Consider the following 25,387-nt stretch of genomic DNA (forward strand, 5'->3'; position numbering starts at 1 on the left):
GAGGCAAAGGCTGCGCTAGCTCAGCACCCCACACAGGCGAGGCCTGAAGCGGTCACAGCCGTCCTCAGCCTCGTGTGAGGGGTTGGGCCGTACCTTCAGGGACTGGAGGAAGCTCCGGGACTTGAGCCGCAGCTTGGCTAGGAACCGGCCTCCGGGCGGGTGTTCGGGACGCTGCTCCTGCTGACCTGCAGCAGGAGGAGGGGCGGCTGAGGGCGGGGAGCATGCCCGGGGCTCTCTCCTCATGCAGCCTCAGCACTCTGCAGCAGGTTAACGCAGCCTTCCACCTGCAAGGAAACTGAGGCACAGAGGCCAGGAGGGCAGGCGCCTGACTCCCGGGTGGGGCTGTGCTGGCATGGGCCACATCAGGAAAAGCCCCGGCCCCGCAGCCGGATGGGAGGATGCAGACCTCTGCCATGTGCCTTCCCCAGCCGGGCCGGCACGACCTCACCCTGGCCACACTGCCCCTGCATCGCCCTCCTCCGGGGAGGCAGGAGCCACGCACAGACTCGGACTCCAGCCTCAGCTCTGCCATGTGCATGGCAGGTGCCACTGGCCAGCCAGAGCCTCTGGTGACACTTCTCTGCTCCCCTGAGTGGGGCTCCAAGATGGCTCACCTGGCTCCAGATGCCTGGCAGTGGCGGCTCTTGTGACTGCCAGCATGACAAGCCAGGAGGGTGTGGCAATACAGATAGGTCTCCCCTCAGATTGAAGGCTAGCCAGGGTCTTCTCTCTCTTTCTGGTGGTCCCCAGGGCCTGGCGCTGGCTGCTGCTGGCTCTCCAGCCCCGGGGGCCTCCACAAGGGGGCAGGGCGGGGGCTGAAATGTGCCCCGCGCCTCCTTCCTCACCCACCCCAGGCCCAGGGCCCGGGGATTGCTAGTCCATCCAGGCAAGGCCTGTGTAGTCCAGATGACAGAGCCCTCGGGGTGCAGAGGGGGCCCAGGGCTGGAGCCTGCCCCGAGAACACATCTTCCCAGCTGCCTGGGCTCCTTCTGGGGCTCGGCTTCTTAGAGTGGGAACAGCGGAAGGGGGAACAGCAGCGGCGCGGACTGCTGGAGAGCTGGGCACAGGACCCATGCTGAGCACGTGGGTGCTCCTCAAGTCCCCCTTCCTGGTACAATAAGAAACCGATGGCAAGCTCTTCCGTTTGGGCTTGGGGGCTGCTCTGAGCTATGATTCCTTCGTGGAGAGAAAAGCCTGTCCTTTTTATGGCCCTTGGGGGGGGGGGCTGAAGTCCCAGAGGGCTCTAGGCCCAGCCTGCGGTGGGACCCCGAGACCCCCTACTCCTCCCTGCCATGTGGCCTGAGGGGGCCGCCAGGACCTCTCCCTACCTCAGCACCCCGGCAGGTTCCACAGAGCTGTGGGGTGCGTTTCCCTGAGCCTGGGGCAGGAGCAGCCTGCCCAGGGGGACCCTGGCCTCCATCCCCAACTCCTCTCACTCCACAGTGAGGAACCCCAAGAATTCAGCCCCACCCACCACCCTAAAGAGCTAGCCTCAGGAACGTGCAGTGTCATGACAGTTGCCTTAACAGCCCCTGCTAGGCCCGTGCTCAGGTGTGAGGAGGGGCTGGGTGTGAACGGCTCCAGTGTGAGGAGGGGCTGGGTGTGAGCGGCTCCGGTGTGAGGAGGGGCTGGGTGTGAGCGGCTCCGGTGTGAGGAGGGGCTGGGTGTGAGCGGCTCCAGTGTGAGGAGGGGCTGGGTGTGAGCAGCTCAGGTGTGAGGAGGGGCTGGGTGTGAGGAGGGGCTGGGTGTGAGCGGCTCAGGTGTGAGGAAGGGCTGGATGTGAGCTGCTTAGGTGTGAGGAGGGGCTTGAGTGTGAGGAGGGGCTGGGTGTGAGCAGCTCAGGTGTGAAGAGAGGCTTGGGTGTGAGTGGCTCGGGAATAGCTAGCCTCCCCCCATGGGCAGGGGAGACCCACTGTGTGTGCGAGCCAGGTGCTATTTCCTCTGAGAGCCGGGTGCTGTTTCCTCTGAGAGCTGGGTGCTGTTTCCTGTGAGAGCTGGGTGCTGTTTCCTGTGAGAGCTGGGTGCTGTTTCCTGTGACAGCTGGGTGCTGTTTCCTGTGTGAGCTGGGTGCTGTTTCCTGTGACAGCTGGGTGCTGTTTCCTGTGGGAGCTGGGTGCTGTGTCCTGTGACAGCTGGGTGCTGTTTCCTGTGAGAGCCGGGTGCTGTTTCCTGTGGGAGCTGGGTGCTGTTTCCTGTGGGAGCTGGGTGCTGTTTCCTGTGTGAGAGCTGGGTGCTGTTTCCTGTGAGAGCTGGGTGCTGTTTCCTGTGGGAGCTGGGTGCTGTTTCCTGTGGGAGCTGGGTGCTGTTTCCTGTGTGAGAGCTGGGTGCTGTTTCCTGTGAGAGCTGGGTGCTGTTTCCTGTGACAGCTGGGTGCTGTTTCCTGTGACAGCTGGGTGCTGTTTCCTGTGACAGCTGGGTGCTGTTTCCTGTGGGAGCCGGGTGCTGTTTCCTGTGGGAGCTGGGTGCTGTTTCCTGTGTGAGAGCTGGGTGCTGTTTCCTGTGGGAGCTGGGTGCTGTTTCCTGTGGGAGCTGGGTGCTGTTTCCTGTGACAGCTGGGTGCTGTTTCCTGTGACAGCTGGGTGCTGTTTCCTGTGTGAGAGCTGGGTGCTGTTTCCTGTGGGAGCCTGGTGCTATTTCCTGTGAGAGCTGGGTGCTGTTTCCTGTGAGAGCTGGGTGCTGTTTCCTGTGACAGCTGGGTGCTGTTTCCTGTGGGAGCTGGGTGCTGTTTCCTGTGTGACAGCTGGGTGCTGTTTCCTGTGGGAGCTGGGTGCTGTTTCCTGTGAGAGCTGGGTGCTGTTTCCTGTGACAGCTGGGTGCTGTTTCCTGTGGGAGCTGGGTGCTGTTTCCTGTGGGAGCTGGGTGCTGTTTCCTGTGTGAGAGCTGGGTGCTGTTTCCTGTGGGAGCTGGGTGCTGTTTCCTGTGGGAGCTGGGTGCTGTTTCCTGTGGGAGCTGGGTGCTGTTTCCTGTGTGAGAGCTGGGTGCTGTTTCCTGTGAGAGCTGGGTGCTGTTTCCTGTGGGAGCTGGGTGCTGTTTCCTGTGGGAGCTGGGTGCTGTTTCCTGTGTGACAGCTGGGTGCTGTTTCCTGTGGGAGCTGGGTGCTGTTTCCTGTGAGAGCCGGGTGCTGTTTCCTGTGACAGCCGGGTGCTGTTTCCTGTGACAGCTGGGTGCTGTTTCCTGTGGGAGCTGGGTGCTGTTTCCTGTGGGAGCTGGGTGCTGTTTCCTGTGGGAGCTGGGATCTGTTTCCTGTGGGAGCCTGGTGCTGTTTCCTGTGAGAGCTGGGTGCTGTTTCCTGTGGGAGCTGGGTGCTGTTTCCTGTGTGACAGCTGGGTGCTGTTTCCTGTGGGAGCTGGGTGCTGTTTCCTGTGAGAGCTGGGTGCTGTTTCCTGTGGGAGCTGGGTACTGTTTCCTGTGTGACAGCTGGGTGCTGTTTCCTGTGGGAGCTGGGTGCTGTTTCCTGTGACAGCTGGGTGCTGTTTCCTGTGACAGCTGGGTGCTGTTTCCTGTGGGAGCTGGGTGCTGTTTCCTGTGGGAGCTGGGTGCTGTTTCCTGTGGGAGCTGGGTGCTGTTTCCTGTGTGAGAGCTGGGTGCTGTTTCCTGTGTGAGAGCTGGGTGCTGTTTCCTGTGGGAGCCGGGTGCTGTTTCCTGTGAGAGCTGGGTGCTGTTTCCTGTGAGAGCTGGGTGCTGTTTCCTGTGTGAGAGCTGGGTGCTGTTTCCTGTGGGAGCTGGGTGCTGTTTCCTGTGGGAGCTGGGTGCTGTTTCCTGTGTGAGAGCTGGGTGCTGTTTCCTGTGAGAGCTGGGTGCTGTTTCCTGTGGGAGCTGGGTGCTGTTTCCTGTGGGAGCTGGGTGCTGTTTCCTGTGGGAGCTGGGTGCTGTTTCCTGTGTGACAGCTGGGTGCTGTTTCCTGTGACAGCTGGGTGCTGTTTCCTGTGAGAGCCGGGTGCTGTTTCCTGTGGGAGCTGGGTGCTGTTTCCTGTGGGAGCTGGGTGCTGTTTCCTGTGGGAGCTGGGTGCTGTTTCCTGTGTGACAGCTGGGTGCTGTTTCCTGTGTGAGAGCCGGGTGCTGTTTCCTGTGGGAGCCGGGTGCTGTTTCCTGTGAGAGCCGGGTGCTGTTTCCTGTGAGAGCTGGGTGCTGTTTCCTGTGGGAGCCGGGTGCTGTTTCTTGTGGGAGCTGGGTGCTGTTTCCTGTGGGAGCTGGGTGCTGTTTCCTGTGGGAGCTGGGTGCTGTTTCCTGTGTGAGAGCTGGGTGCTGTTTCCTGTGTGAGAGCTGGGTGCTGTTTCCTGTGGGAGCCGGGTGCTGTTTCCTGTGAGAGCTGGGTGCTGTTTCCTGTGACAGCTGGGTGCTGTTTCCTGTGTGAGAGCTGGGTGCTGTTTCCTGTGGGAGCTGGGTGCTGTTTCCTGTGACAGCTGGGTGCTGTTTCCTGTGTGAGAGCTGGGTGCTGTTTCCTGTGACAGCTGGGTGCTGTTTCCTGTGGGAGCTGGGTGCTGTTTCCTGTGGGAGCTGGGTGCTGTTTCCTGTGGGAGCTGGGTGCTGTTTCCTGTGTGAGAGCTGGGTGCTGTTTCCTGTGACAGCTGGGTGCTGTTTCCTGTGAGAGCCGGGTGCTGTTTCCTGTGACAGCTGGGTGCTGTTTCCTGTGGGAGCTGGGTGCTGTTTCCTGTGGGAGCTGGGTGCTGTTTCCTGTGAGAGCTGGGTCCTGTTTCCTGTGGGAGCTGGGTGCTGTTTCCTGTGAGCTGGGTACTGTTTCCTGTGTGAGAGCTGGGTGCTGTTTCCTGTGGGAGCTGGGTGCTGTTTCCTGTGGGAGCTGGGTGCTGTTTCCTGTGGGAGCTGGGTGCTGTGTCCTGTGACAGCTGGAGTCGCTGTCAGTAGGGCTATTGGCACCTTCCGCCCAGTGGGTGGTGAATTAGGCTGAGGGGTAAGTCCGAGGGCTGCCCTCTGTGAGGACGGGGCCTGGGTGTGGCCGCCATCCACCCCTCTGGAAGAGCCTGGCTGGGTGGCCACCGCTGTGGTCAAGAAGGGTCCTCGACCCAACACCATGGCCGGCCCTGAGCTCAAGCAGAAGCTGGCAAGCTCAGGACTGGGCCGGCCCGGGCAGCTCCCTGCCCTCTGGGCGGTGCTCTGATTGGATGTCACCTCCCAAAGCCAGGTTGGCGTCTGGTTGCCATGGTAATGGGATGGGAGGCGCCCGGGGCGCCAGGTTCCACCCGTTCTGCCGGTGCTGTCTCCAAGCTCGGGGTGAGGGGGCCATGTGACCAGGCGGCCGGAGGCCCCACGAAGCCCCTGAGCTATGAGCCGGGAAAGCTCCCTTCTGTCTACATCACTGTCTCCAGTGTGTTACAGACCAAACAGACCAAGGCAGGCTAGGCCCACCAGGACGTGCATCCTGTCCCTTCCAGCCCAGCAGTCTAAGGGCCGTGGGTTTTCACCTGCTCTTCTTGCTTCTGCCTGCACCCCTCAAACACGGCACTGTGAGGTTCTGTCTAGCCAGTGCCAGATATGCAGCAGCGCTTGGTGACTGTGTGTGGGCGGGGTGTGTGCATGCACACACACGCACACATGTGAGCGTGTGTGTGCGAGACAAATCCCACCTCCCCCGAAGGCTCTGTGCACCCCTGCAGCCCGGGCGTGCAGTCCTTCCAGCTGCCTCACTGAAGGATCTCCAGGAGCCAGAGGCAAGGGGTCCCCCTGTGCCCACCTGTCTACGCCCATACACACGAGGTGCAAGCCCAGCAGGCCTCCTATATACCACGCCAGAGCAGGCCCACAACTCCACAGTCAGTCTTGGAGCGAAGCCCTGGGGCTCTGCTACCTCCTCCAGGCTTCCTCCACCCCCCAGCCCCCGCAGGCCTCACAGCCCACCCTGTGTGGAGTGTTCCCAGAGCCGCTCTGGTGTGTGTGCGTGTGTGTGCGTGTGTGCGCGTGTGTGCGTGTGTGTGTGCGTGTCTGTGTGTGTGTGCGCGTGTGTGCGTGTGTGTGTGTGCGTGCGTGTGTGCGTGTGTGCGCGTGTGTGTGTGCGTGTCTGTGTGTGTGTGAGTGTGTGCGTGTGTGCGCGTGTGTGCGTGTGCGCGTGTCTGTGTGTGTGTGAGTGTGTGTGTGTGTGTGTGTGTTGTTTGAGGCTAGGCCTCACTACATAGCCCAGGCTGATCTGGAACTCACAACCCTCTGGCCTCAGCCACCAGAATTTGAGGATTACAGGATCGCAAATTGCTAGCATATTCATGTTCAAAACCTGCTCTTTCAAAGAAAATCCAGTGATGGATTTAGGGGATGGCCGCACAAGCCGGGCTCCCGGACCAGGCATCGCTTTCTCGACGACCCGCACCACAATTGGACAGGACAGGGTGGGCAGCGGGGCCAAAAGCCTCCAAAACACTTTAATCGAAGTGTGGATGCGGTCCACGTAGAAAAGGATCTCTGCCCTGCAGGGCCACGCTCACACTAGGCGGTGGAAGGGGTCCCCAGTAGGCCCCTCTGGCTACCCGACCAGCCAGCCCACGGTCTGTCCGCCGTCTCGTCCTTACCGCAGCTCCGGCCCGTCCAGGGCGTTACCAAGCCTGCTGCTCTGGCTGATGGCACTTCCTCCAGCCAAAGGGAGGAGCTGGTGGGCTTCACTGTGGCTGGTGTCCTGGAGGAGCTGGAGACACAACACACAGTGAGCAGGGCTGCAAGCCCTGGGGCTCGGGGGCGGCGTCCTCACTCAGCGGGAATCTGGCCTTCTGGGTGGTGTGTCCAGGGTGGGACCCTGGCAGGGAACAGGCCTGTGACCTGTGACCCAGGACCTGTGAGCAGAGCTAGCAGGGCCCCTACCGCAGCACTCCAGCAGGAGCAGGGGCATCCGCTCTGTGATTCCCTGGAATCAGAGCCTCCTTTGCCAGTCTGGCCGTCCTAGCACCCCTGCCAGCTGCTCAGGGCACTGCCTACCAACCTAAAGCAGAATGAGGGCTTGGCTTCAGCTTTGCCCCAACTCAATCCCGATCTCCAGCCTGGTGCTGTGACCGCCCTTTGGAGAGCCAGAGAGGGCAAGCCTGACCTGTCTGGGACCCCCAGCCATAGCCACAGACCAAGGCCTGGATGGACGTGGGAAGGCAGCCTGCCCAGCACCTGCTCTAAGGGTTAGGAGACAGGTGTGGCGCTGGTCCCTTCCCGGGTGGCAGCCGCCAAGATGGGTGGGAGCTGCTGGCCTGCGTTCAGCAGCTGCTGGGGTTGGAGGATCTCAGGCCCAGGGCCCCGTGGCGGGCGTGGGTGGCTGGTTAGCAGTGCCCTACCTTGCCCTGCTTCCTCCCAGGCACCTCCTGTCCCTGTCACAGTGACCCTGGACCCACTGAGTCACCCAAGATGCCACCCACTCCTGCGTCCAGGCACCACAGGGCACACCTGCTACAGTTGGGGTGACATGTGGTAGGCACAGTGGTGGCAGGTGTGGTGTGACCCCCTCTCCACATGTGGTCTGTGTTAAGACTGCGAGGGGCTATGTGGCACCCTGAGAATACAGAATGGAAGAAGCTTCCAGGAAACAGGAGCAGTCGTGGACTGAGCTGAGACAGTCCTGATGGGTAGGGCTCCTGGGGCCGAGCTGGTAGACGGCTGTGGTCCAAAGCGCTGTGGCCGGGGGTGTGGAGGAGGTGCCCCGTGCAGGCCAGAAGCCGGCCTGAGAGGCAGCGTGGACCAGGTGCTGGGGGAGAGGGCAGGGAGGAGGAGGAAACGCTGCTCCCCAGGGGAGAGCTGACAGGACCTGAGCATAAGAGCACTCAGAATGGCCCCCACATCTGTCTCCACACCCTAGTCCCTGCTTTTCCAGAGCCTCATCCTGGGGTGCTGGTCCTGTCTCTCCTGCCTAAGTGGAGGGAACTTGGGGACAGAAGGCCCAGCCACGGCCTCTGCCCTCAGACTCCTCAGTGATGGGCGGGGAATACATGGACCTTCTGGGCCTGGCCCGCTGGGGACAGATCCCCTCCTCCCTCCCCCCCCCCCTTCCTAGATCCTCTTCAGAAATTCTCCACCCCACACCCTTGCCCACCTCAGAGCCTGCTTGCTGTGGGATGGGGAAGCCCAGCCCAATGCTGCCCTCTACAGGCCACAGAGAGTCAAGCAGGACACAGTCCCCAGAACCAAAGAGAAAAAGGTTCTCAAAGATCAAAGAGGGCGTGCAGCAGGAAAGGACGGGAAGTCGAACAGGCTCAGTGCGCTTCCCTGTTCCTGCGCTTCCCTGGGAGCCTCTGAGGCTGGGGCACGACTGTACTCCAGGTCAGCTGACAGCTGGGGTTCAACCCTGACTCGCTCAATCCCCCATCCTAGCGGGCACACCAGGCTCCCTGCCCCGGGCCTGGGGCCACGGCAGCCTTAAGCAGTACCAACCCTCACTGAAGCAGGTGCTTGGCTCAGCCTGGCTGGGCCCCTCTTTGGGGGAGGGGTGGCCTCCGAGCCGGCAAAGGGGCTGCCAAGCAAGGCCGCCAGGCTGAAGCCATGTCGGGGTGTCCCCCACGCCCCCCACAACAGGCCCACACATGGCCAGCCATCCCCAGACACGCCTCCCTCTGTGCCTCTCTGGACATAATTCTGGGATTTATTTTTTTCAGATCCTGGGGCTTAAACTCGGGGTCTCTGAGCTTTACCACCTTGAGCCACAACTCCGCTTAGGGCTTTTTGTGGTTATTAGGAGATAAGAGTTTCACAGATTTTCCTGCTCGGGCTGGCTTTGAACTGCGATCCTCAGCTCTCAGCCTCCTGAGTAGGCCTGGGCCTCCGGCGCCCGGCTTGGTTCTGGGATCTGGAGGCAGGCAGCCTGGGTGGCAGTCATGGCGGCAGAGGTGCACTGTGCGGGACTCACCTCCGTGTGTAGGCGCTGAGGGCTTGGAGTGGGGCTGACGCCCCCCGCGGCCTCTTCTCCAGCTCCCACTCATCCTCGTCCGGGATGTCTTTGGGAGGGGCACATGGTTTCACAGTGACCCAGAGGGCGTGGCACTGCCAGTGGAGGGGCGGACGGGGCGGGGGCGGGGCAAGCTGGCTGCCCGGTCCTTTAGAACCATAGGGGACTCGCTCAACTTCTGCAGGAAGGAGCCTCCAGCCACGGCCTCGCCAGGGGCCACGCCAGGAGGGTCAGCCACGGTCACCCCTCGCGCCCCCCGACCGCCACTGTCTTCCTGTCTCCCTTTGTAGCCCTACCTTTGGCCTGGCTCTGGAGGTAGGCCTGTGCGCTCGGGCTCCATGGTGGCGTCTCAGCGTCTGGGAAGCAGGCGGCAGGGAGGAGGGACCGGGGCTGCACACGCACCGTGTCCGCGGACGCCGCTCTTCCCCCACTGGAAGTGAGAGTGGGGGTGGCAGGCACCGGGCTGGGCCCCGAGCGGGGCAGATCCGAGGCCAGGCTCCTGCCGGTGTCCGGCCACTCCGTCCGGCGCAGCTTGGCCGTCAGGATGTCGATGCGCTGCTTGAGGACGTCGGCCATGGTCTCCAGCGCCTGCAGCCGGGCCTGTTTGTAATGGAACTGCAGGGGGGACCGGCCCAGGGCCTCAGCCTCCCAGGGCTCCACATAGATGCACAGCCTCTGGGGCAGGTCCTCGAGCTTTGGGGGGGCCCAGGAGGCGGTGGACGGCAGCAGCGGGGCGCCACTCATACTGTCCAGGTGGCCTCTGGAGTCCGGGGTCTCGGCACGGTTCCAGGCTCTGTTCAAACACAGACAGAAGCTGCAGAAGAGAAGAGTGAGCAGACGCTCAGCCCCAGCCAGGCACGGCAGATGCTGTGTGCAAAACGTGTGTGTGTGTGTGTGTGTGTGTGTGTGTGTGTGGGGAGCAGGAAGCAGCTGCATGGAGGCTCGGACATCGTGGCTCATCCGACCACGTGCAGTGAGTTGTCAACTAGGACAAAGGGCAGGGGTGGCAGGGCATGGCCGCACCAACCACACACCAGGGTGAGACTGTCGGACAGTACAGCTGCTGAGGGAAACCAGGTCCTCAAACACTAGACTGAATTACCACCTGATTCAACAGGCCCACTTCTGGGCAAAAATATGGAAAGCAGGCCAGATGCTGTGGCTCATGCCTGTAATCCCAGCTACGTGGGAGGTGGAGATGAAGCAGGACTACAGTTCAAGGCCACCAGGTCAGGCAAAAGAGTTTGTGAGGCCCTGTCTGGAGCAGTAGTTGAGGGGAGCCTGGCTCCTCAGGAAGTGTCCCGTGTCATGGTCCAGACAGGCCTAGGCAGAAACGCAAGACTCCAGCCCCAAAATACAGACCAGAAAGGGTGGGGGAGCGTGGCATGGGTGGGGGGAGCGTGGCATGGGTGGGGGGAGCGTGGCATGGGTGGGGGGGAGCGTGGCATGGGTGGGGGGAGCGTGGCATGGGTGGGGGGAGCGTGGCATGGGGGGGGGGCGTGGCATAGGTGGTACAGCACTGCTCAAGCAAGCATAAGGCCCCGAGTTCAACCCCCAGTACCCACCGACTCCCCCAAAAGTACTGGGAGCACAGCATGAGCAGACATCTGCACCCCATGTCTACAGCATAAATATTCACACCAACCAAAGACAAAACAACCCGATGTCCCTCCCATCGGGGACGGGAGGACCCCGAGAGGCATGGGTACCGGATACCACATGGGTCAAGGCCTGTCCAACTCTTGCCTCTGGCAAGAGGCACACCCAGGGGCTCCGGAGTGAGCCCAGCGCAGGATTCTTCTGGCAGGGTACTCTGGGGCTCAGCCACGTCCTAGCTGTGTGCCCGCTCCCCGCCGCCCAGGCTGCCCAGGACATCCTTGGCGCATGGCCAGATGAGGCCCTGCTGCGTGGGCTGGCCCTGCCGTGGCCTCTGGGTGTCCAAGCAGCCCTTCCTGGCAACACCCAGGGCCAGCAGAGTGGGGGGGAGGGGGGAGGGAGGCGCTCCAGCACTCCCGTGTGGCCTAGGAAGGAAAGGTGACTTGGTTTGGTTAAAATACAGGATAGTCAAAGCCAGGCATTGTGGCTCATACCCTGAGTTAGCCTATAACCCCAGCTACTCAAGGAACTGAGATCTGGGGACCGCAGTTCAAAGCCATCCTGGCAGGAGAAGTTGTGAGTCTCTTATTTCCAGTTAACCACCAAAAAGCTAAAGGTGGAGCTGAAATTCAAGTGGCAGCACGCCAGCCTGCCGGGACAGAGCTCAGGCCCAGAGTTCAAGCCCAGTACCCATACCTACGCACGTGTGCACACACACACACACATGCACAAAATACAGGATAGCCAAACCAAAATCAAAAAGGGGAAAGGTAAGTCAGTACGTTGGCACCAGTAGGGTCACGAGAATTCTCACATTTCCAGAGACCAGCCTGGAAACACCTAGAAAAGCTATAGAGAGAGAGCTGCTGTGACACCCAGCTCTAGGCCCCGGTGCCCAGGTTCTAATCTGATAGGCCACAATCCTAGATGTTGAAATCCTGTAAGAGCAAAACTCCAAACTCTAAAATCTCAACCCCAAAAGGGAAGGCTGAAGTCCTGAATCCTGACATGAGGAACTCTACCATTCCCATGAGGAAAGCCGGGGGAAGGGCTGGGGCCCAGTGCTGAGGTCGGGGCTGGTCCGCCTCCTGCGTGATCGCCACACCACGTCAGGCAGAAACAGCACCTAGAAACATGGGAAGCCTGACTGGGCGGGAAAGGAAAATGAGCATGACCTCCGGGAAAAGCAAAACCAAAGCAGCTGCCCATCACCTACCCCTGTAGCCTACTTTCTCATGGCAAACCTTTTGAGTTTCTCTATGTGGCCCAAGCGTGGAACTCACTGTGTAGCTGAGCTGGCCTTGAACTTGTGATTCTCCTGCTTCAGCCTTCCAAGTGCTGGATTTACAGGTATGCACCCCAAGCTCAGCTATCTTTTCTTTCTCATTTTCCCCCCAGCATTAAAAAAAATCAGCATCATTTTGTACAATTCACTTTGCTGTGCATTTCATATTCATGTCACTGACGGTAATGAAACTATAAATCGTGTGTGTGAGACCTCTAAGAGTTCTAAATGGCTTATGGGCTTTCTGCAGATTTGACCCCAGGGTAAATGCAATACCACAGTGCTGGCAATGCACATATACACAAAACACTGAAACTCACTGGCTTGGGCCAGTAGCTCATGCCTATAATCACAGCTACTTAGGAGGCTGTGATCTGAGATTGTGGTTTTAAGTAAGCCTTGACTTACTTGACTTTTTTTTTTCCCCAGTCCATTACTCTATCACTTGAGCCACAGTGCCGCTTCTGGCATTTTCTGAGTAGTTTGTTGGAGATAGTCTCATGGATGGGCTGGGAAGGTGGCTCAGTGGTAGAGCGCTTGCCTCGCATGCATGAGGCCCTGGGTTCGAATCCTCAGCACCACATAAGCAGAAAAAGCCGGAAATGGTGCTGTGCCTCAAGTGGTAGAGCGCTAGCCTTGAGCTAAAGCAACTCAGGGACAGTGCCCAGGCCCTGAGCTCAAGCCTCAGGACCGGCACACACACACAAAAAAAGTCTCATGGACTTTGCTGCCCGGTCTGGCTAACAGAGATCTTCAGATCTCAGTCTGAATAGCTAGCATTACAGGTGTGAACCACCAGTGCCCAACTATTAGACCTTTGTCTCCAATTAACCATCAAAAATGCTGGTACTGGACCCATGGTTCAAGTGGTGGAGTGCTAACCTGGAGCAAAAAAGCTCAGCAACAGTGCCCAGACCCTGAGTTCAAGCCCCAGAATGACACAGAAGACAAAAAAAAACAAAACAAAACACCACTGAAACTCAGCCAGGCACCAATGACTCAGACCTGTCACTCTAGCTCCTGAGATCTGAAGGATCACAGTTTGAAACCAACCCAAGCAGAAAAATCTCCCAGACTCTATCTCCAAAATAACCAGCAAAAAGCAGGGTTGGAGGCATGGCTCAAGTGCAGAGCACAGGCTGAATTCGAACCTTTATGCTGGCAAAATAAATAAATAAAAGCAATTCGCTCGGTATGTGAGGGGTGTTTCTGTGCAGGATGGGATTTCTCAGTATTGTGTGTCCATGGCTCAGGCCTGTAGTCCTAGCTACTCAGGAGATCCTGAGATCTGAGATTTGAGATCTCAGGAGGACAGTTCAAAGCCAGCTTAGGAAGGAAAGTCCATGAGATTCTTATCTCCAATTAGCTGCCAGAAAAGCCAGAAGTGGAGCTATGGCTCAAGTGACAGCATGCCAGCCCTAGAGCAAAAAAGCTCAGGGACAGAGCCCAGGCCCTGAGTTCAAACCGTGGTGCTGGCACATGCACAGGAACTCAGTACCTTGACACCGCTGGCTCTTGGGAGATTGGGAAGGGTCTGCCATGAGCGGGCTGTTGTAAGCGGGCTGCCGCTCGCAGTAAGCAGATGCTGGTCCACAGGTGTGCACCATCAAGCTCACTTTCACACCTTTGAATTCAGACTCATTTCTTTGTAAACATGGCTTACAACTGGCACACCCACTGTGTTTATGTTCAGAAAAAAAAGATGCTATGCAGTTATACCCATTCTACTGTGTCAAGCAGCTTATAAAGTGTCACGCTCCTATGTGTCAAGGGAGTCCCCGGTTGAAAAAGAAATATCTATGTCTCCTAAAGAACTTTAAATGATCATTTCCAGGACTTCAGTCTTTTGGGGTTGTGATTTGGGGGATTTCAGGCATTAGGGATTTTGGCTTTGGGGGAGATTTCAACATTAGGGATTATGGCATTTAGGACTGTGTGTTTCTGGATTATGATTGTAACCCCCAGGACATCCCCTGGGAAATAAGAACAGGTACCCCAACAAGCACATGCACACCAAGGTTTACAGCCACCAAAAGGTGGAAGAGACCCAAGAGCCCACCAACAGTAGCGGGTTGTAAACAGAAAGAAGTCCTGCCTGGCCTGGTAGCGTGGGTGAACATGCCTTCTAGGAAGGCGAACCAGACCCCCAGACGCCTTTACCTGAAAGTCGGGAAGAAGAGAACCTACAGAGATGGCGGCTGGAGCCGAGTGTGGGTCTGCTGTACACATGCCAAAGGGACCGAGAGCTAGACAGGGATGTGCCCATCCCTGGGCCTGTACTAAACGCTCTCAAGCTGGGCGTTTAGAGATGGACAGTGTAAGTCCAGTGCTGTTGGCTCACGCCTGCAATCCTAACCCCAGGAGGCTGGGATCTGAAGATTGTGGTTTGAACCCAGCCTGGGTGGGAAAGTCTGTGAGACTCTTATCTCCAACTACCCACACCAAAAAGCCAGGCTTTTTGGAACTGGGGCTCAAGTGCTAAGACTGCCAGCCTTGTGTGAACAAGCTAAGGGACAGTGCTCTCCTGGGCCCTGGGTTCAAGCCCCAGGACCAACTCCCTTTCCCCCCAAAGCATAATTTCAGTTCACGGCAATTCTCACCTCAACAGAAACACAGCAGTGACCATTGCTGTGTACAGTGCTGGGCAGTGGGAGACATTCCCCCAGGAGACTCTCTGTCACAGCCGTCAAGTGCCCAGATTTTACGCCCCCTCCCCCCCACATATACCCTTGTACCCACCTGCCTGGGGCCTCCTGGTCCCCCAGCACCTTGCCAGATGTCACCTTGCTCCACTCCTGCAAACCCAGGCTCCCAGGGACTTCTAAATCCTTCAGCAGAGGAGACCCATCAGAGCCCTAGGCCAGAAGACTCCCACAGCCCCTTCTCCTGAGGCTCAGAGGCTGGACCAAGACCCCCACTGGCCCTCCAGGCACATACCCCAGCCTGTGCAGAACTGGGAACAAAGGTGACGATGCTAGGCTTCGTCTGGGAGACCATGGGGAACGCCTTGCCCAGCATGGCCTCCCTCTGCTTCTGGTACACCTCCTGCAGCCTCTGGTTCCTCAGGTCCAGTGTGTGGGCTGCCCTGGCCTTCTGCTCCAGGGCCTGCTGCCGCCGGGCCTGGGCCTTGCGGCGCATGAAGTCTCGTAAGGACTCGGAGCTGTGGGGCTGCTCCACAGCCTTCTGTGGCCTGGGACGGGGTATGTCCTGCCCCCGGGGGGGCCTCAGCCAGGCCTGCTTGGCTCCCCAGGGAGGGGGCCCTGCCTTCTGCAGGAAGGAGCTGCTCCAGGAGGGCTTGGAGGAGAGGCCAGGTCTTTCCAGAGGGCTCCAGGGTCTGGAGACGTGAACCTTCCGGTCTTCATAAGTTGCCCAGGGGCTCAGGGGGCTGGGAGGCTGCCCGGAGGAGCTCAGCCCCTCGGCAGGGCTCCGGGGCCTTCGGCTCAGCCCCTCGGCAGGGCTCCCGGGCCTTCGGCTCAGCCCCTCGGCAGGGCTCCCGGGCCTTCGGCTCCCAGGCCTTCGGCTCAGCCCCTCGGCAGGGCTCCTGGGCCTTCGGTAGAAGTCCTGGCCTTGGGCTGCCCGGTTCTTCTGCGGATAGGCCTGTCCAGCCAGGGCACTCCAGGGGCGCTCAGGAAACAGGCCTGATCCCTCGGCAGGGCCCCTGGGCCTTGGGAAGGACGGGTCTGGGGTCTTGGCCCTCGAGGCCCTCTGTAGACTGGGCTTCCTTTCAGCCAGCAAGCTCCAGGGCCTCTGGCTGTGGAAGCTCCTAGCTCGGCCTAAAGCGGACCGTGTCCCCTCGGTCGCCACAGTCCACGGGCTCTTGGGAGAGGCGCCCTGTGCGGCCTGGGCGCTGGGGAGGCCTGGCTGCCTCCTCCCTGATGGGTTCGGTGGCTTCGGCCTCTGTGCGCCCCTGGGGTGCTGAGCCATCTCCAGCCCAGCCTGAATCTGCTGGCGCAGGTCCTGGAGGACGGCCAGAGCGGTGTGGACGCTCGCCGGTGGCCCGCGGGAAGCCAGCTGGTCACTGTGAGCAGAGGTGGGCCTGGACGGCCAGGGGAAGCCGGGGGAGCCCTCGGCGGCTGGGGCTCTCTCATCAGCTCCTGCAAAGACAGGCAGCGGTGGGGCCTTGGGCGCTGCAGGCCGGAGGGAAGAGTTTCCCCACGGTCTCAGCGATCACCGTCTGCACGGGTACGTGGAGGTGCGCGTGCACATGGCCTGCACGGGGTGCCGGGCTGAGCGAGCATGCCATGGCCTACTCCGTGTGCTGTGCTGTGTGCGCATGCCCGTGGCCTGCTCCAGGTGCTGTGCTGAGTGAGCGTGTGCACGGCTTGCGCAGGGCGCAGGGCTGAGCGAGCATGGGCACGCAGGGGAGGGGGCTGTTTGTCTCTGAAGCAGCCCAAGGAGGCTGCTCCTGTTTCTTAGATTGTTTCCCTTTCTCATACTTGGGATGGAACTCAGGGCCACGCACCTGCTACGCAGCTAATCTATCTAGCATTTGAGCTACTTCTCCAGCCCCCCACCCTTTTTTTGTAGTCCTGGACCTTGAACTGAGCCTGGGCACTGTCCCTGAGCTTCTTTGTGCTCAAGGTAAGCACTCTACCACTGGAGCCACAGCTCCACTTCTGGCTTTTGGTGGTTAATTGGAGATAAGAGTCTATCAGACTTTCCTGACCCGGCTGGCTTTGAACCGAGATCCTCAGATCCCAGCCTCCTAGGATTACAGGTGTGAGCCTTCAGCGCCTAGCTCTCGCCCCTTTTCCCCTTGGTTACTGTCAAGGTAGAGTCTGGCTCGGTGCCTGGGTCAGCCTGAGCTGCAGTCCTCCACCAAGGATGGCAGCAGCTCTGCCCTGCCCAGGCCCTGGGCTTCCCCCTGTGCCCAGCCATTGGTTGGCATCTCACAAACTTCTTCTTACCCCAACTGGCCTTGGACCATGATCCCCTGGGGGATTCCAAGTAGCTAGGATTACCGGCTTGAGCCGCTGCACTCAGCTTTGTTTAGGTTTTCTTCTGGGGGAAGGGCTTGAACTCAGGGCCTCATGCTGTCATTTAGTTTTTTTCTCTCAAGCCTGGTGCTCTACCTCTTCAACCACAGAGTCTACTTCTGGTGTTTTGGTGGTTTATCTAGAGACAAAAGTCTTATAGACTTGGGCTGGGAAGGTGGCTCAGTGGTAGAGCGCTTGCCTTGCATGCTCGAGGCCCTGGGTTCAATTCCCCAGCCCCACATAAGTAAAAAGAAAAAAGCTGGAAGTGGTGCTGTGGCTCAAGTGGTAGAGCGCTAGCCTTAAGCTGAAGAGCTGAGGGACAGCGCCCAGGCCCAGAGTTCAGGCCCCACGACCAGACCCAAAAAAAAAAAAAAAAGCCTTATAGACTTTCCTGCCTAGGCTGGCTTTGAACCATGATCCTCAGATCTCAGCCTCCTAAATAGCTAGAGTTGAAAGTATGAGCCGCTGGCATGCGCATCATAGGGTTTTGAAAGATAATTATCTCCAAAGTCACTTCCCAGGCAATGAACTAGGAGGATGATTGACAGGTCCTATACCGCCTTTGCCAATGGTGTGCATCTGTGGCTGGGGGCGTCTCCTCTTCCACGCCCACCCTACCGCCCCCAGATGCCGTAGCAAAGCAGGACAGCCCATGGCAGAGGCGAGAGGTACCTAAGTCGGCAGCGGGGGCGGGCTCTCTGGAGGGTGGCTTGCTCTGGAGCCTGGGGCGGGCCGGAGGGGGCCCCAGCAGCGACCGTACCAGCGCTTGTCCTCTCCGCCAGGCGTAAACGCCAACCAACTCAGAATCTTAAACAGAGAAGACACCCACACACAGCCGGGCACCACGGTCCCTGAGGGGTGTGGATGGACAGGTGGCTCGCTCCACTCCCAGAGACCAAGGGGCTCGGTGCAATCCTTCTTGGGGTGCAGGACCAAGCCCTCAGGCACCGGGCAGCGGCGCCCTGTGCTGGGAAGACCGTGGGCCGTGTCCTGATGCCTCGGACCCTTAGACTCCCCTTCAGTGAGGGGGCAGTGGGGCTCCCCACCGCCCTGCCTGGACAGCAGAGCCCTGCCCCAGCCCCTACCCCCAGCGTGCCCTGGGAGGAGCCAGGCGGCCTGGGGCAGGGCAGCCTGCACACGGCCACCCCTGCAGGAGCCACGGCTCCAAGCTCCGGCTGACCACACTCCACAGTCCAGTCTAAAGCCGGGCAGAGTCACAGACATGGGCAGATCCGTTCCAGAGTCCTGGCCGTCCAGAGGCAGCGGAAATAAAGGGCCCGCCACGTCCCAGACACAGAGCAGCTTTCCTTCAACCTGTTGTCACGTTCAGCGCCGCTCACTGACTGAGGCTTTACTTCGAATCCCAGGTCCCAATCCCCAACCACCACTGCCAGCCCTTCTCTACTGACCCATTTCCCAGGACCCGGCAAAGGCAGGGAGCAGACTTTTTGCTCACGCACTCACACACATGCGCTCACACACTCATACACGCTCATTCATATGTTCTCATACACACACTCATGTGCATATCTACACATACGCATGCCCACATGTGTGCACACACATTCACACCCAGGCACGCCCAGTGGGCCCAGCCCACTCTTTAAGGCAGAAGCCACATGTGTGCTGGGTTCCTGGTCTCCCCACGCTCTGCTCTGGGGTCCAGCCCATGGTGGTGCTAACTTGAGACCTAGGACAAAGCTCTCTCCTTGGCCAAGTGGCCAGGCCCTTGGCTGCCCCGGGGCAAACCACCTGGCCGAGCAGAGCCCATTCTACGTCCCCCTGACCTGCCTCAACCTCCCCCCGGATGGGCAGCACCAGGCAGCTCTCTGGCCACGTCCTGGGGGAGGGAGGGACAGAGTGCCCAGGCCAGCACAGGGCAACCGTGCTGGCTTACAGTCCTAGACCTGGGATTTCAGCGTCCTCACAACACTTCTCTACAGGGCCACGAAGATGGATGGATGGCCACCATCTTTCTGAGATGAACCCCGACTCTGCTGGCTCAGGGTAGTGACCCGGGCAATGAGCTTGGCTGGGCCATGTCTGGGTGGCAGGGAGAGTGTGGGGCAGGGACCTCCACCAGGACTTCTCCCCCCGTACCCCGAAGGCTGCCACCTGCCGGCCCCTCGGCTCCAGCCCCTCCCTCCAGGCTGCTCGACCCCCTCCCACCAGCCCACCGAGGGGCCTGGTCGATGAATGGGCCCTGATGGGCACATTTTTTTCTTCCACGGAGCAGTTTAATGGCAATTAATTTTTTTACGAGCGGATTTTTAATCTGTGGAAATGGAAGGCGTCCCCAGGTGTCCTGTCAGCGCTCCGGGCCAACCTAATCTATGATAACAAATGCAAAGCAAGGCCATATAATCGGAGATTAAATATCAGCCTTAATTTTCCTTTGGCCCGGATGGATGAATATTTTATAACTATTGTGGTTTAATTTTTTGTTAACTACAGCAAATTTCTAATTCATCCAATTCCCGAGTCCTGTGGTTCTGACCTCTGAACTCCAACTCATCTCTCCTTTGCCCGGCTGCGCCTTCCTCACTGACAGAAACTAATGGTCACCGTGGCCGGGGTGACACGGTGCTTACGATGATGGATGCGGCCCGTGGCATGCCCTTCTGACCCCATGTCAGGCAGGAGGCAGGTCATTTTTCAAGGAAGCCATTAAAACCAAGAGCACCAAAACGCTGGGGGGGGGGGGGGGGGATGACGCGGTCATGTTTTATGCAGGTTCAGGAATCTTCCGGAACATTTTGGGAGCCCTCTCACGGCCCCTCTCCTGGACGCCTGCCCGCCGAGCAGCCCTGCCCTCCCTGCCCCACAGCACTGGCCCTGTCCAGCTGCCCCACTTCCCCAGGGGCCCCTCTGCTGGGCAGGGTGCGGAGACGCCACCGCGCTGCCTGGGGACATCTGGCCGTGCTAGACAGTCCGCAGCACCCACTGCCCAAGCAGACGGACCCGGGACTGTGATCTCACCCACCGAGGGGAGGCTGAGACGCGGACTCGCAGGGCTGTGAGCAGCCGCCAGTGTAGAGTGAGGGTCTACAGAGCTGGCTGCAGCCCCTGGGTGTTCCCAGCGCCCAGTGCCCAGGCCCGGGCAGAATGCGAAACCTCCCCAGCCTCAGTTTCCGCATCTCCTGAACGGGTGCCAGCCTGCCTCCCTGGGGAGAGCGGCTGGGACAGAGTGGGTGGGCGTTCTGGGAGCCAGCGCCACAGCGCCCTGAGGAGGTGCTGAGGCACCTGAGGGGTCTGCCACCCACCTGGCACGGGGGGACCCCGAGGACCACGCCCCAACTCCAAAGGCAGCGCCTCGGCTGGGAGGCTAGGTCTCAGGGAGGGGCCTGAGTTAGAAACCTGCCAGTCCTCCTGCCACCCACAGGAACACTGAGGACAGCCCTCCTGGACATGCCCTGACACTGGCCACCATGTCCACCCGGGGCTGGCCTGCACCCAGGGCCAGGGGAGGGCGGGGTCTGCCCGCGCCCCCCTCCCTCCTGGTGTGTGCCTGTTCCCCGTGCATGCCGCCTGCCATCCAGATCCCAAGTCATAGAAGCGGGAGCCACCGGCTATCTCAGTGCTCTGAGAACAAGACCCTGATGCTGGGGCCAGCCCCGCGGGTCCCGGGTCTCCCCAAGTCCTGCAGGGCTGCCTGCCCGCCCGCCGGGGACCCAAATAGCAAATCTCACCTTTGCTTTTGGCAGCTCTGCTGGGGACGGGCAGTCTGGGGGCCTTCTCGCTTTTATAAGAACTGCTTTTCAACCTCTTGGCGTTTTCCCAGGGAACTTCAGGGAGGAGAGTGGGGGGAGAGGGAGGGAGAGAGGGAAGGAGGGAGGGTCAGTAGTAAGACGGCACACGCACCACACGCTTGCTCGCCAAGCGGAGCCTGGGTTCCTCTGCTGAGTGCATGAACCCCCGCGTGAACCACATCTGGAGGAAGCCCAGGGCGGGCCACCTCCGCTCAGGCCAGGAGAAGAAGGAGGGCCGGGAACGAGGGGCCCCCCCTCTGGCCAGCGCAGGCAAAGCTCCTTTAACCACCCTCCGGTAGCAAGCAGAGAGACTGCTCAGGGGAAAGCCAGTCCCAAGGCCTGTTTACCGCATTTCCCAGCACCACTGGCCCTAATTTAGGCTCTGTGCCTGCAAGCCCAAACACCAACCAGCCAGGAGGCCTGGCCAGGCTGAGAGGAAGACCATGCCCAGGTTGCCAGGGTTCCATCGTGGTTTCTGTCATGGCTCTATGCATCCCAATCCTGTGGGCAGGAAGGTACTCAAGATTCAAGTGCCCTTAAATGGACAAATCCTCAGCCAGGCATGGTAGTACATGCCTTTAATTCCAGCACTGGAGGCTGAGGCAAGAGGATCCATGCTGGAGGCCAGACTGGGCTCCACAGCCAAAAGAAAAAAAAAAGTAAAAGGACAGTCTCGTGAGATTCCAGTCACCTGATTTCTTCAGCGTTGGCAGCTGCACAGAGACAGGAAGTAGTTGGAGGTAGGTGGCGGGTTGGAGGGATGGAGAGCAAGGTTTGTGGGGACAGAGCGGTCGTGTGGGGAAGAAGAGGGGTCTGTGGGTGGGTGCGGGGAGGGCGGGGAGTTTGTGCTACCTGTGTTTACCACAATTTGTGGTGCTGGGATTTGAACTTGGGGTCTCACAGGGGCACAGCTGATGCTTTACCACTGAATCACAACTGCAGCCTGGCTTTTTGCTGGTAATTTTGGAAATGGAGTCTCTCATCGTCTTTTCTGCCTGGATTGGCATCCAATTGCCACCCCCTGGGCCTGGGCCTCCTGAGTCGCCAGGATTGGAGAGTCCTGGATGCCTAGACTACCATCGTGTTCGTTTTTAAAGGCTTTCCTCTAGAGAGCTCTGGTTGGCGGGAAGGGGCTGGGTCCTGCGTCCTGGGCCAATGGGTGGGTGGCTGCCCTGGAATGAGGCGGGGGCACAGCCCACTGGCCCTCCAGGGAAGGAGGGGTGAGGGCAGTCAGCGCTGGCCCCAGCCACCAGCCTGCCAGGCCCCTGCCTGTCTGCCCGTCGGGCCCGAGCTGCATGGTAGGACACAGCCCAGCGCGCCGTGCCTGCTGTCTACATGGGGCAGGTGGGGTGCCAACCAGCCTCTCCCTGCCCACCTCCCAGCTCCAGAGTACGCCCACCGCCCACCGTCCTCCCCAACTGAGAGAGCTCAGGCAGCCTGCGGGAAGCGGAAGTCCTGCAGGGCGGGCTTCCTATCCCCCTGGCTGGTGGAGACAGACTCCACCCTGGGCCGGCCCAGCACCCACCTGACACACTCCGAAGGGAGAGGCCGTGTTCCCCAAACACCCCAGCCCTCCAGGCCCCAGGGCGGGTCCTGTCCACCCCTCCCTGTCCCTCTGCTCTCAGACCCCTCCGCACCCCACCCCCCAGTCTACCCACAGCCTTCACCACCTCCAAGGTCGGGTGTTGTCTGGGGTGGGGAGGGAAGGGGCGGTGCTGCCCACCTTCAGGAGGGAACAGGGAACACGGCACCTGCGGGGCCCCTTGCCTGGCTCCCTTACCCGAAAGGTCTTCTCAGAGTCCTCCTCCCGGGAGGCAGCGCTTGGAGCCCAGGACTCAGAGCCTAGAAGCCAGCTCTAGCTCCTCCCTCAGCCCTTTCCCACTAGGGGCTGCGCTCCCTCTGTCTCTTCACCTGTGAACAGGTCACCACATATGGTCCACACCACAATCCAAGCCTCCAACCTGGAGCTGCTCACGGGATGGCCCGGGAGAGCCCCCACCCCGGCCCCAGCCTGGGTGCTGCCTGCGCCCCCACACACAGAATGCCCGCTGCCTGAGCAGAGTGCAAGGAAAGGCGTGTGTGAAGAGGTCCCACTAGGGCTTCCCAGGGCCAGGCTCTAGTTTGGAGCCACTCAGACCTGGAGCCGGACCCAAGCACACACCATCTGGACACACGCTGGCGCGCAGCCAGACAGCCACATCTCATTGGCACTCTCAGTGGTACAAACTGCTCGGAGGCTCCGTGGAGTTAGCATGGCTGTGCACACCTGGCGCTGGGCACCCCGCGTGGTTTAGGCTGCCTTGCCCAGGGGCGGGCTTCACACACACAGGCAGCAAATCCCATTTTTGAGCCAGGTGCTAGTGGCTACTCAGAGCTCACACCTGTCATCCTAGCTACTCAGAAGGCTGAGATCAGAGGGTTGTAGTTTGAAGCCAGCACAGGCAAGAAAGTCCTTGAGACTCTTATCTCCAACTAATTAGCAAACCCAGAACTAGAGCTGAGGCTCAAGTAGAACACTGGCCTTGAACAGCTGAGAAAGATTAGCTCGTGGGCACTGGTGCAATGGATCAGTCTGCTGATAGAGCATAATCAGGGGCATGTTTGGGGAGTGATGGGAAGCAGGAGTGGTGGACGTAGCTCACTCTCCCCGTTGTCCTCCCTGGCTCCCCACTTCCCCGACGCTCTGCTGGCTGGCTGCAGGGAGGTGAGAACTCTCTCTCTCTCTCTTCTCTCTCTCTCTCTCCTTCTCTCTCTCTCTCTGCTTCCTGGATTCCGGAGGTGAGCAGCTTTCCCCTGCCACATTCTCTGAGGCTGTGAGTTAAAATAAGCCTCTCTTCCTTTAACCCGCATTTGTCACCATGGTGACAGCACAGAAAGTTGCTAGTGAAAAGAGGGTCGTGACTGTAACTAAACCTAGAGATTCGAGTATCAGAGTTCATGTGGTTCCGTCCCAGCTCAGGGCTGGGTGTGGCAGTGTATGCTTGTCATCCCAGCTACAGGGGAAGCACAACAGCCAGGTATAATGGTGTATGTCTGTCAACCCCAGCGACTCACAGGAAAGCACATGCAGGAGATCAATGTTCAGGCTGGCCAGGGTACAAATCCAGAACCTCCCTCCAAAACAACCAAGGCTGCTAGGGGATGCAGCTGTGGTTCAAGTAGTAGAATGCCTTGTGAGGCCTTCAGTTCAATACCCAGTATTGCCAAAAGAACAAAAAGAAGCCGGGCGCCGGTGGCTCACGCCTGTAATCCTAGCTACTCAGGAGGCTGAGATCTGAGGATCGCGGTTCAAAGCCAGCCCGGGCAGGAGAGACCGTGAGACTCCTATCTCCAATAAACCACCAGAAAACCGGAAGTGGCGCTGTAGCTCAAGTGGTAGAGCGCTCGCCTTGAGCTGAAGAGCTGAGGAACAGCGCCCAGGCCCAGAGTTCAAGCCCCACGACTGACCAAAAAAAAAAAAAAGAAAAAAAAAAAAAAAGAACAAAAAGAAATGAAGATAATAAATTTCATGTTGTATGTTTTTACCATAATTTTGTTTTAAATAAGCTTTTTAATCTTAAAAAGGAAGAAAGAAAAGCTGTGGGCATGGCTTAAGTGGTCAAGTGTCTGCCTTGCGAGCACAAAGCCCCGAGTTCAAAACCCTATACTTCCCCAAACTGAAAGACGAAATAAGAGTGAAAAAGGCAGACACCTCCCTGTGTCCTTAGAGCTAAGGGACTGGGTCACTACATCCCATCAACAAGAACATTCTTTAGATATTGAATTACCACCCATGTCCCAGTCCCCCCGCCTTTTTTGGTGCCCGTACTGGGGCTTGAACTCAGGGCCTGGGTGACGTCCCTTTTGTGCTCAAGGCTAGCACTCTATCACTTGAGCCGCAGCTTCACTTCTGGCTTTTTTGGTGGTTAATTGGACATAAGAGTCTCACAGCTTTTCCTGCCCAGGCTGGCTTTTGAACTGTGATCCTCAGATCTCCGCTTCCTGAGTGGCTAGGAAGACAGGTGTGAGCCTGGGAGGAAGCAAGTAGGCCTCAAGCAGCAGGGACACAGCCCCCGGCCCCGCCCGGGCCCCAGCTCCCTTCCACGCCTCCTAGGGGCTGGCTGTGGCCCCGTCCTTCCGGGCACCATCCCTCTCTTGCCCATCCACGCGCCTACCTCATCCTCACCCCAGCTCGGAAGCCCCTCGCCCCCACTGGCTCTCCTCCCCGTTCCCACGGCCTTGCTGCCACTGACCTGGGACTGCCAGGGCGCTGGTCACCTTGCGGGTCTTCCTCTGGAGTGCCACAGCGGGGGCTTTGGAGAAGCGTGAGGTGCTGGAGGGCACCGAGGTGCCCAGGGAGGCGCAGCTCCCCTGCCACTGGGCCTGGGCCCGGATCTTGTCCCTCAGCTGCTCCAGCCGGGGGTCTCTCTTTCTGGGCTGCCGCTGGTGCCCCGGAGCCTGGGGCGGCCGCTCCCTCCAGAGCCCTCGGGGAGGGAAGCAGGGTTCATGGCCACCAGAGGAGCCTGAGAGGCGGCCCGATGACACGGACGATGCCGAGCTGCCCCCGTCTTGGTCTTCCTGGCCTGCGGTCCACGTGGGCGGGCTGGGGGTCCTCACCCAGGAGCCCGGCTCCTCCCTGCAGTCAGGCCAGGCCTCGGGAGGGACTGCCCGAAATGGCCCCGGCCGCCTCAGGGCATCCATGAGCTCATGCTTAGCCGCAGGGAGATGGAGTCTGTCTTCCCTGAGAGGACAAGGAGCAGCTGGTTAGGCTGGAGGCCAAGGAGGCCCTGGCCATGCCGCTGTCTCACCACATGAGGGACCCAGCAGGGACCCAGCAGGGACCAGGCGGCTGTGCTGACCTTGTCCTTGGAGACAGAAACCAAGGCTGGGTGCCAACAGCTCACACCCGGCATCTCAGTTAACCCAAAGGGGCTAAAACCTG

The 25,387-nt window shown here is 59.7% G+C and overlaps 1 protein-coding gene across 7 annotated transcripts in view; it reads right to left on the reverse strand.

Annotated features, from left to right (window-relative positions):
- Ccdc187 (coiled-coil domain containing 187) overlaps nt 1–25,387 on the reverse strand; it is a 51,838-nt gene that overhangs the window by 20,832 nt on the left and 5,619 nt on the right. For 5 of the 7 annotated variants that reach the window (XM_070015050.1, XM_070015048.1, XM_070015045.1 and 2 more), the window contains exons 2-10: nt 24,699–25,186; nt 20,407–20,502; nt 17,390–17,524; nt 14,679–15,835; nt 14,481–14,569; nt 9,157–9,674; nt 8,822–8,909; nt 6,516–6,628; nt 94–185 (exon numbers count right to left, since the gene is read on the reverse strand). In XM_070015050.1, coding sequence (XP_069871151.1) covers nt 94–185; nt 6,516–6,628; nt 8,822–8,909; nt 9,157–9,674; nt 14,481–14,569; nt 14,679–15,835; nt 17,390–17,524; nt 20,407–20,502; nt 24,699–25,146 — 2,736 coding nt within the window. In that variant the 5' untranslated portion in view covers nt 25,147–25,186. The remainder of the gene's footprint in view (nt 1–93; nt 186–6,515; nt 6,629–8,821; nt 8,910–9,156; nt 9,675–14,480; nt 14,570–14,678; nt 15,836–17,389; nt 17,525–20,406; nt 20,503–24,698; nt 25,187–25,387) is intronic. The other 2 variants (XM_070015047.1, XM_070015049.1) reach the window with 2 other exon arrangements.

Source organism: Dipodomys merriami, unplaced genomic scaffold (genome assembly GCF_024711535.1).
Source record: "Dipodomys merriami isolate MVZ:Mamm:240054 unplaced genomic scaffold, mDipMer1.0.p SCAF_11, whole genome shotgun sequence".
Classification (NCBI taxonomy): domain Eukaryota; kingdom Metazoa; phylum Chordata; class Mammalia; order Rodentia; family Heteromyidae; genus Dipodomys; species Dipodomys merriami.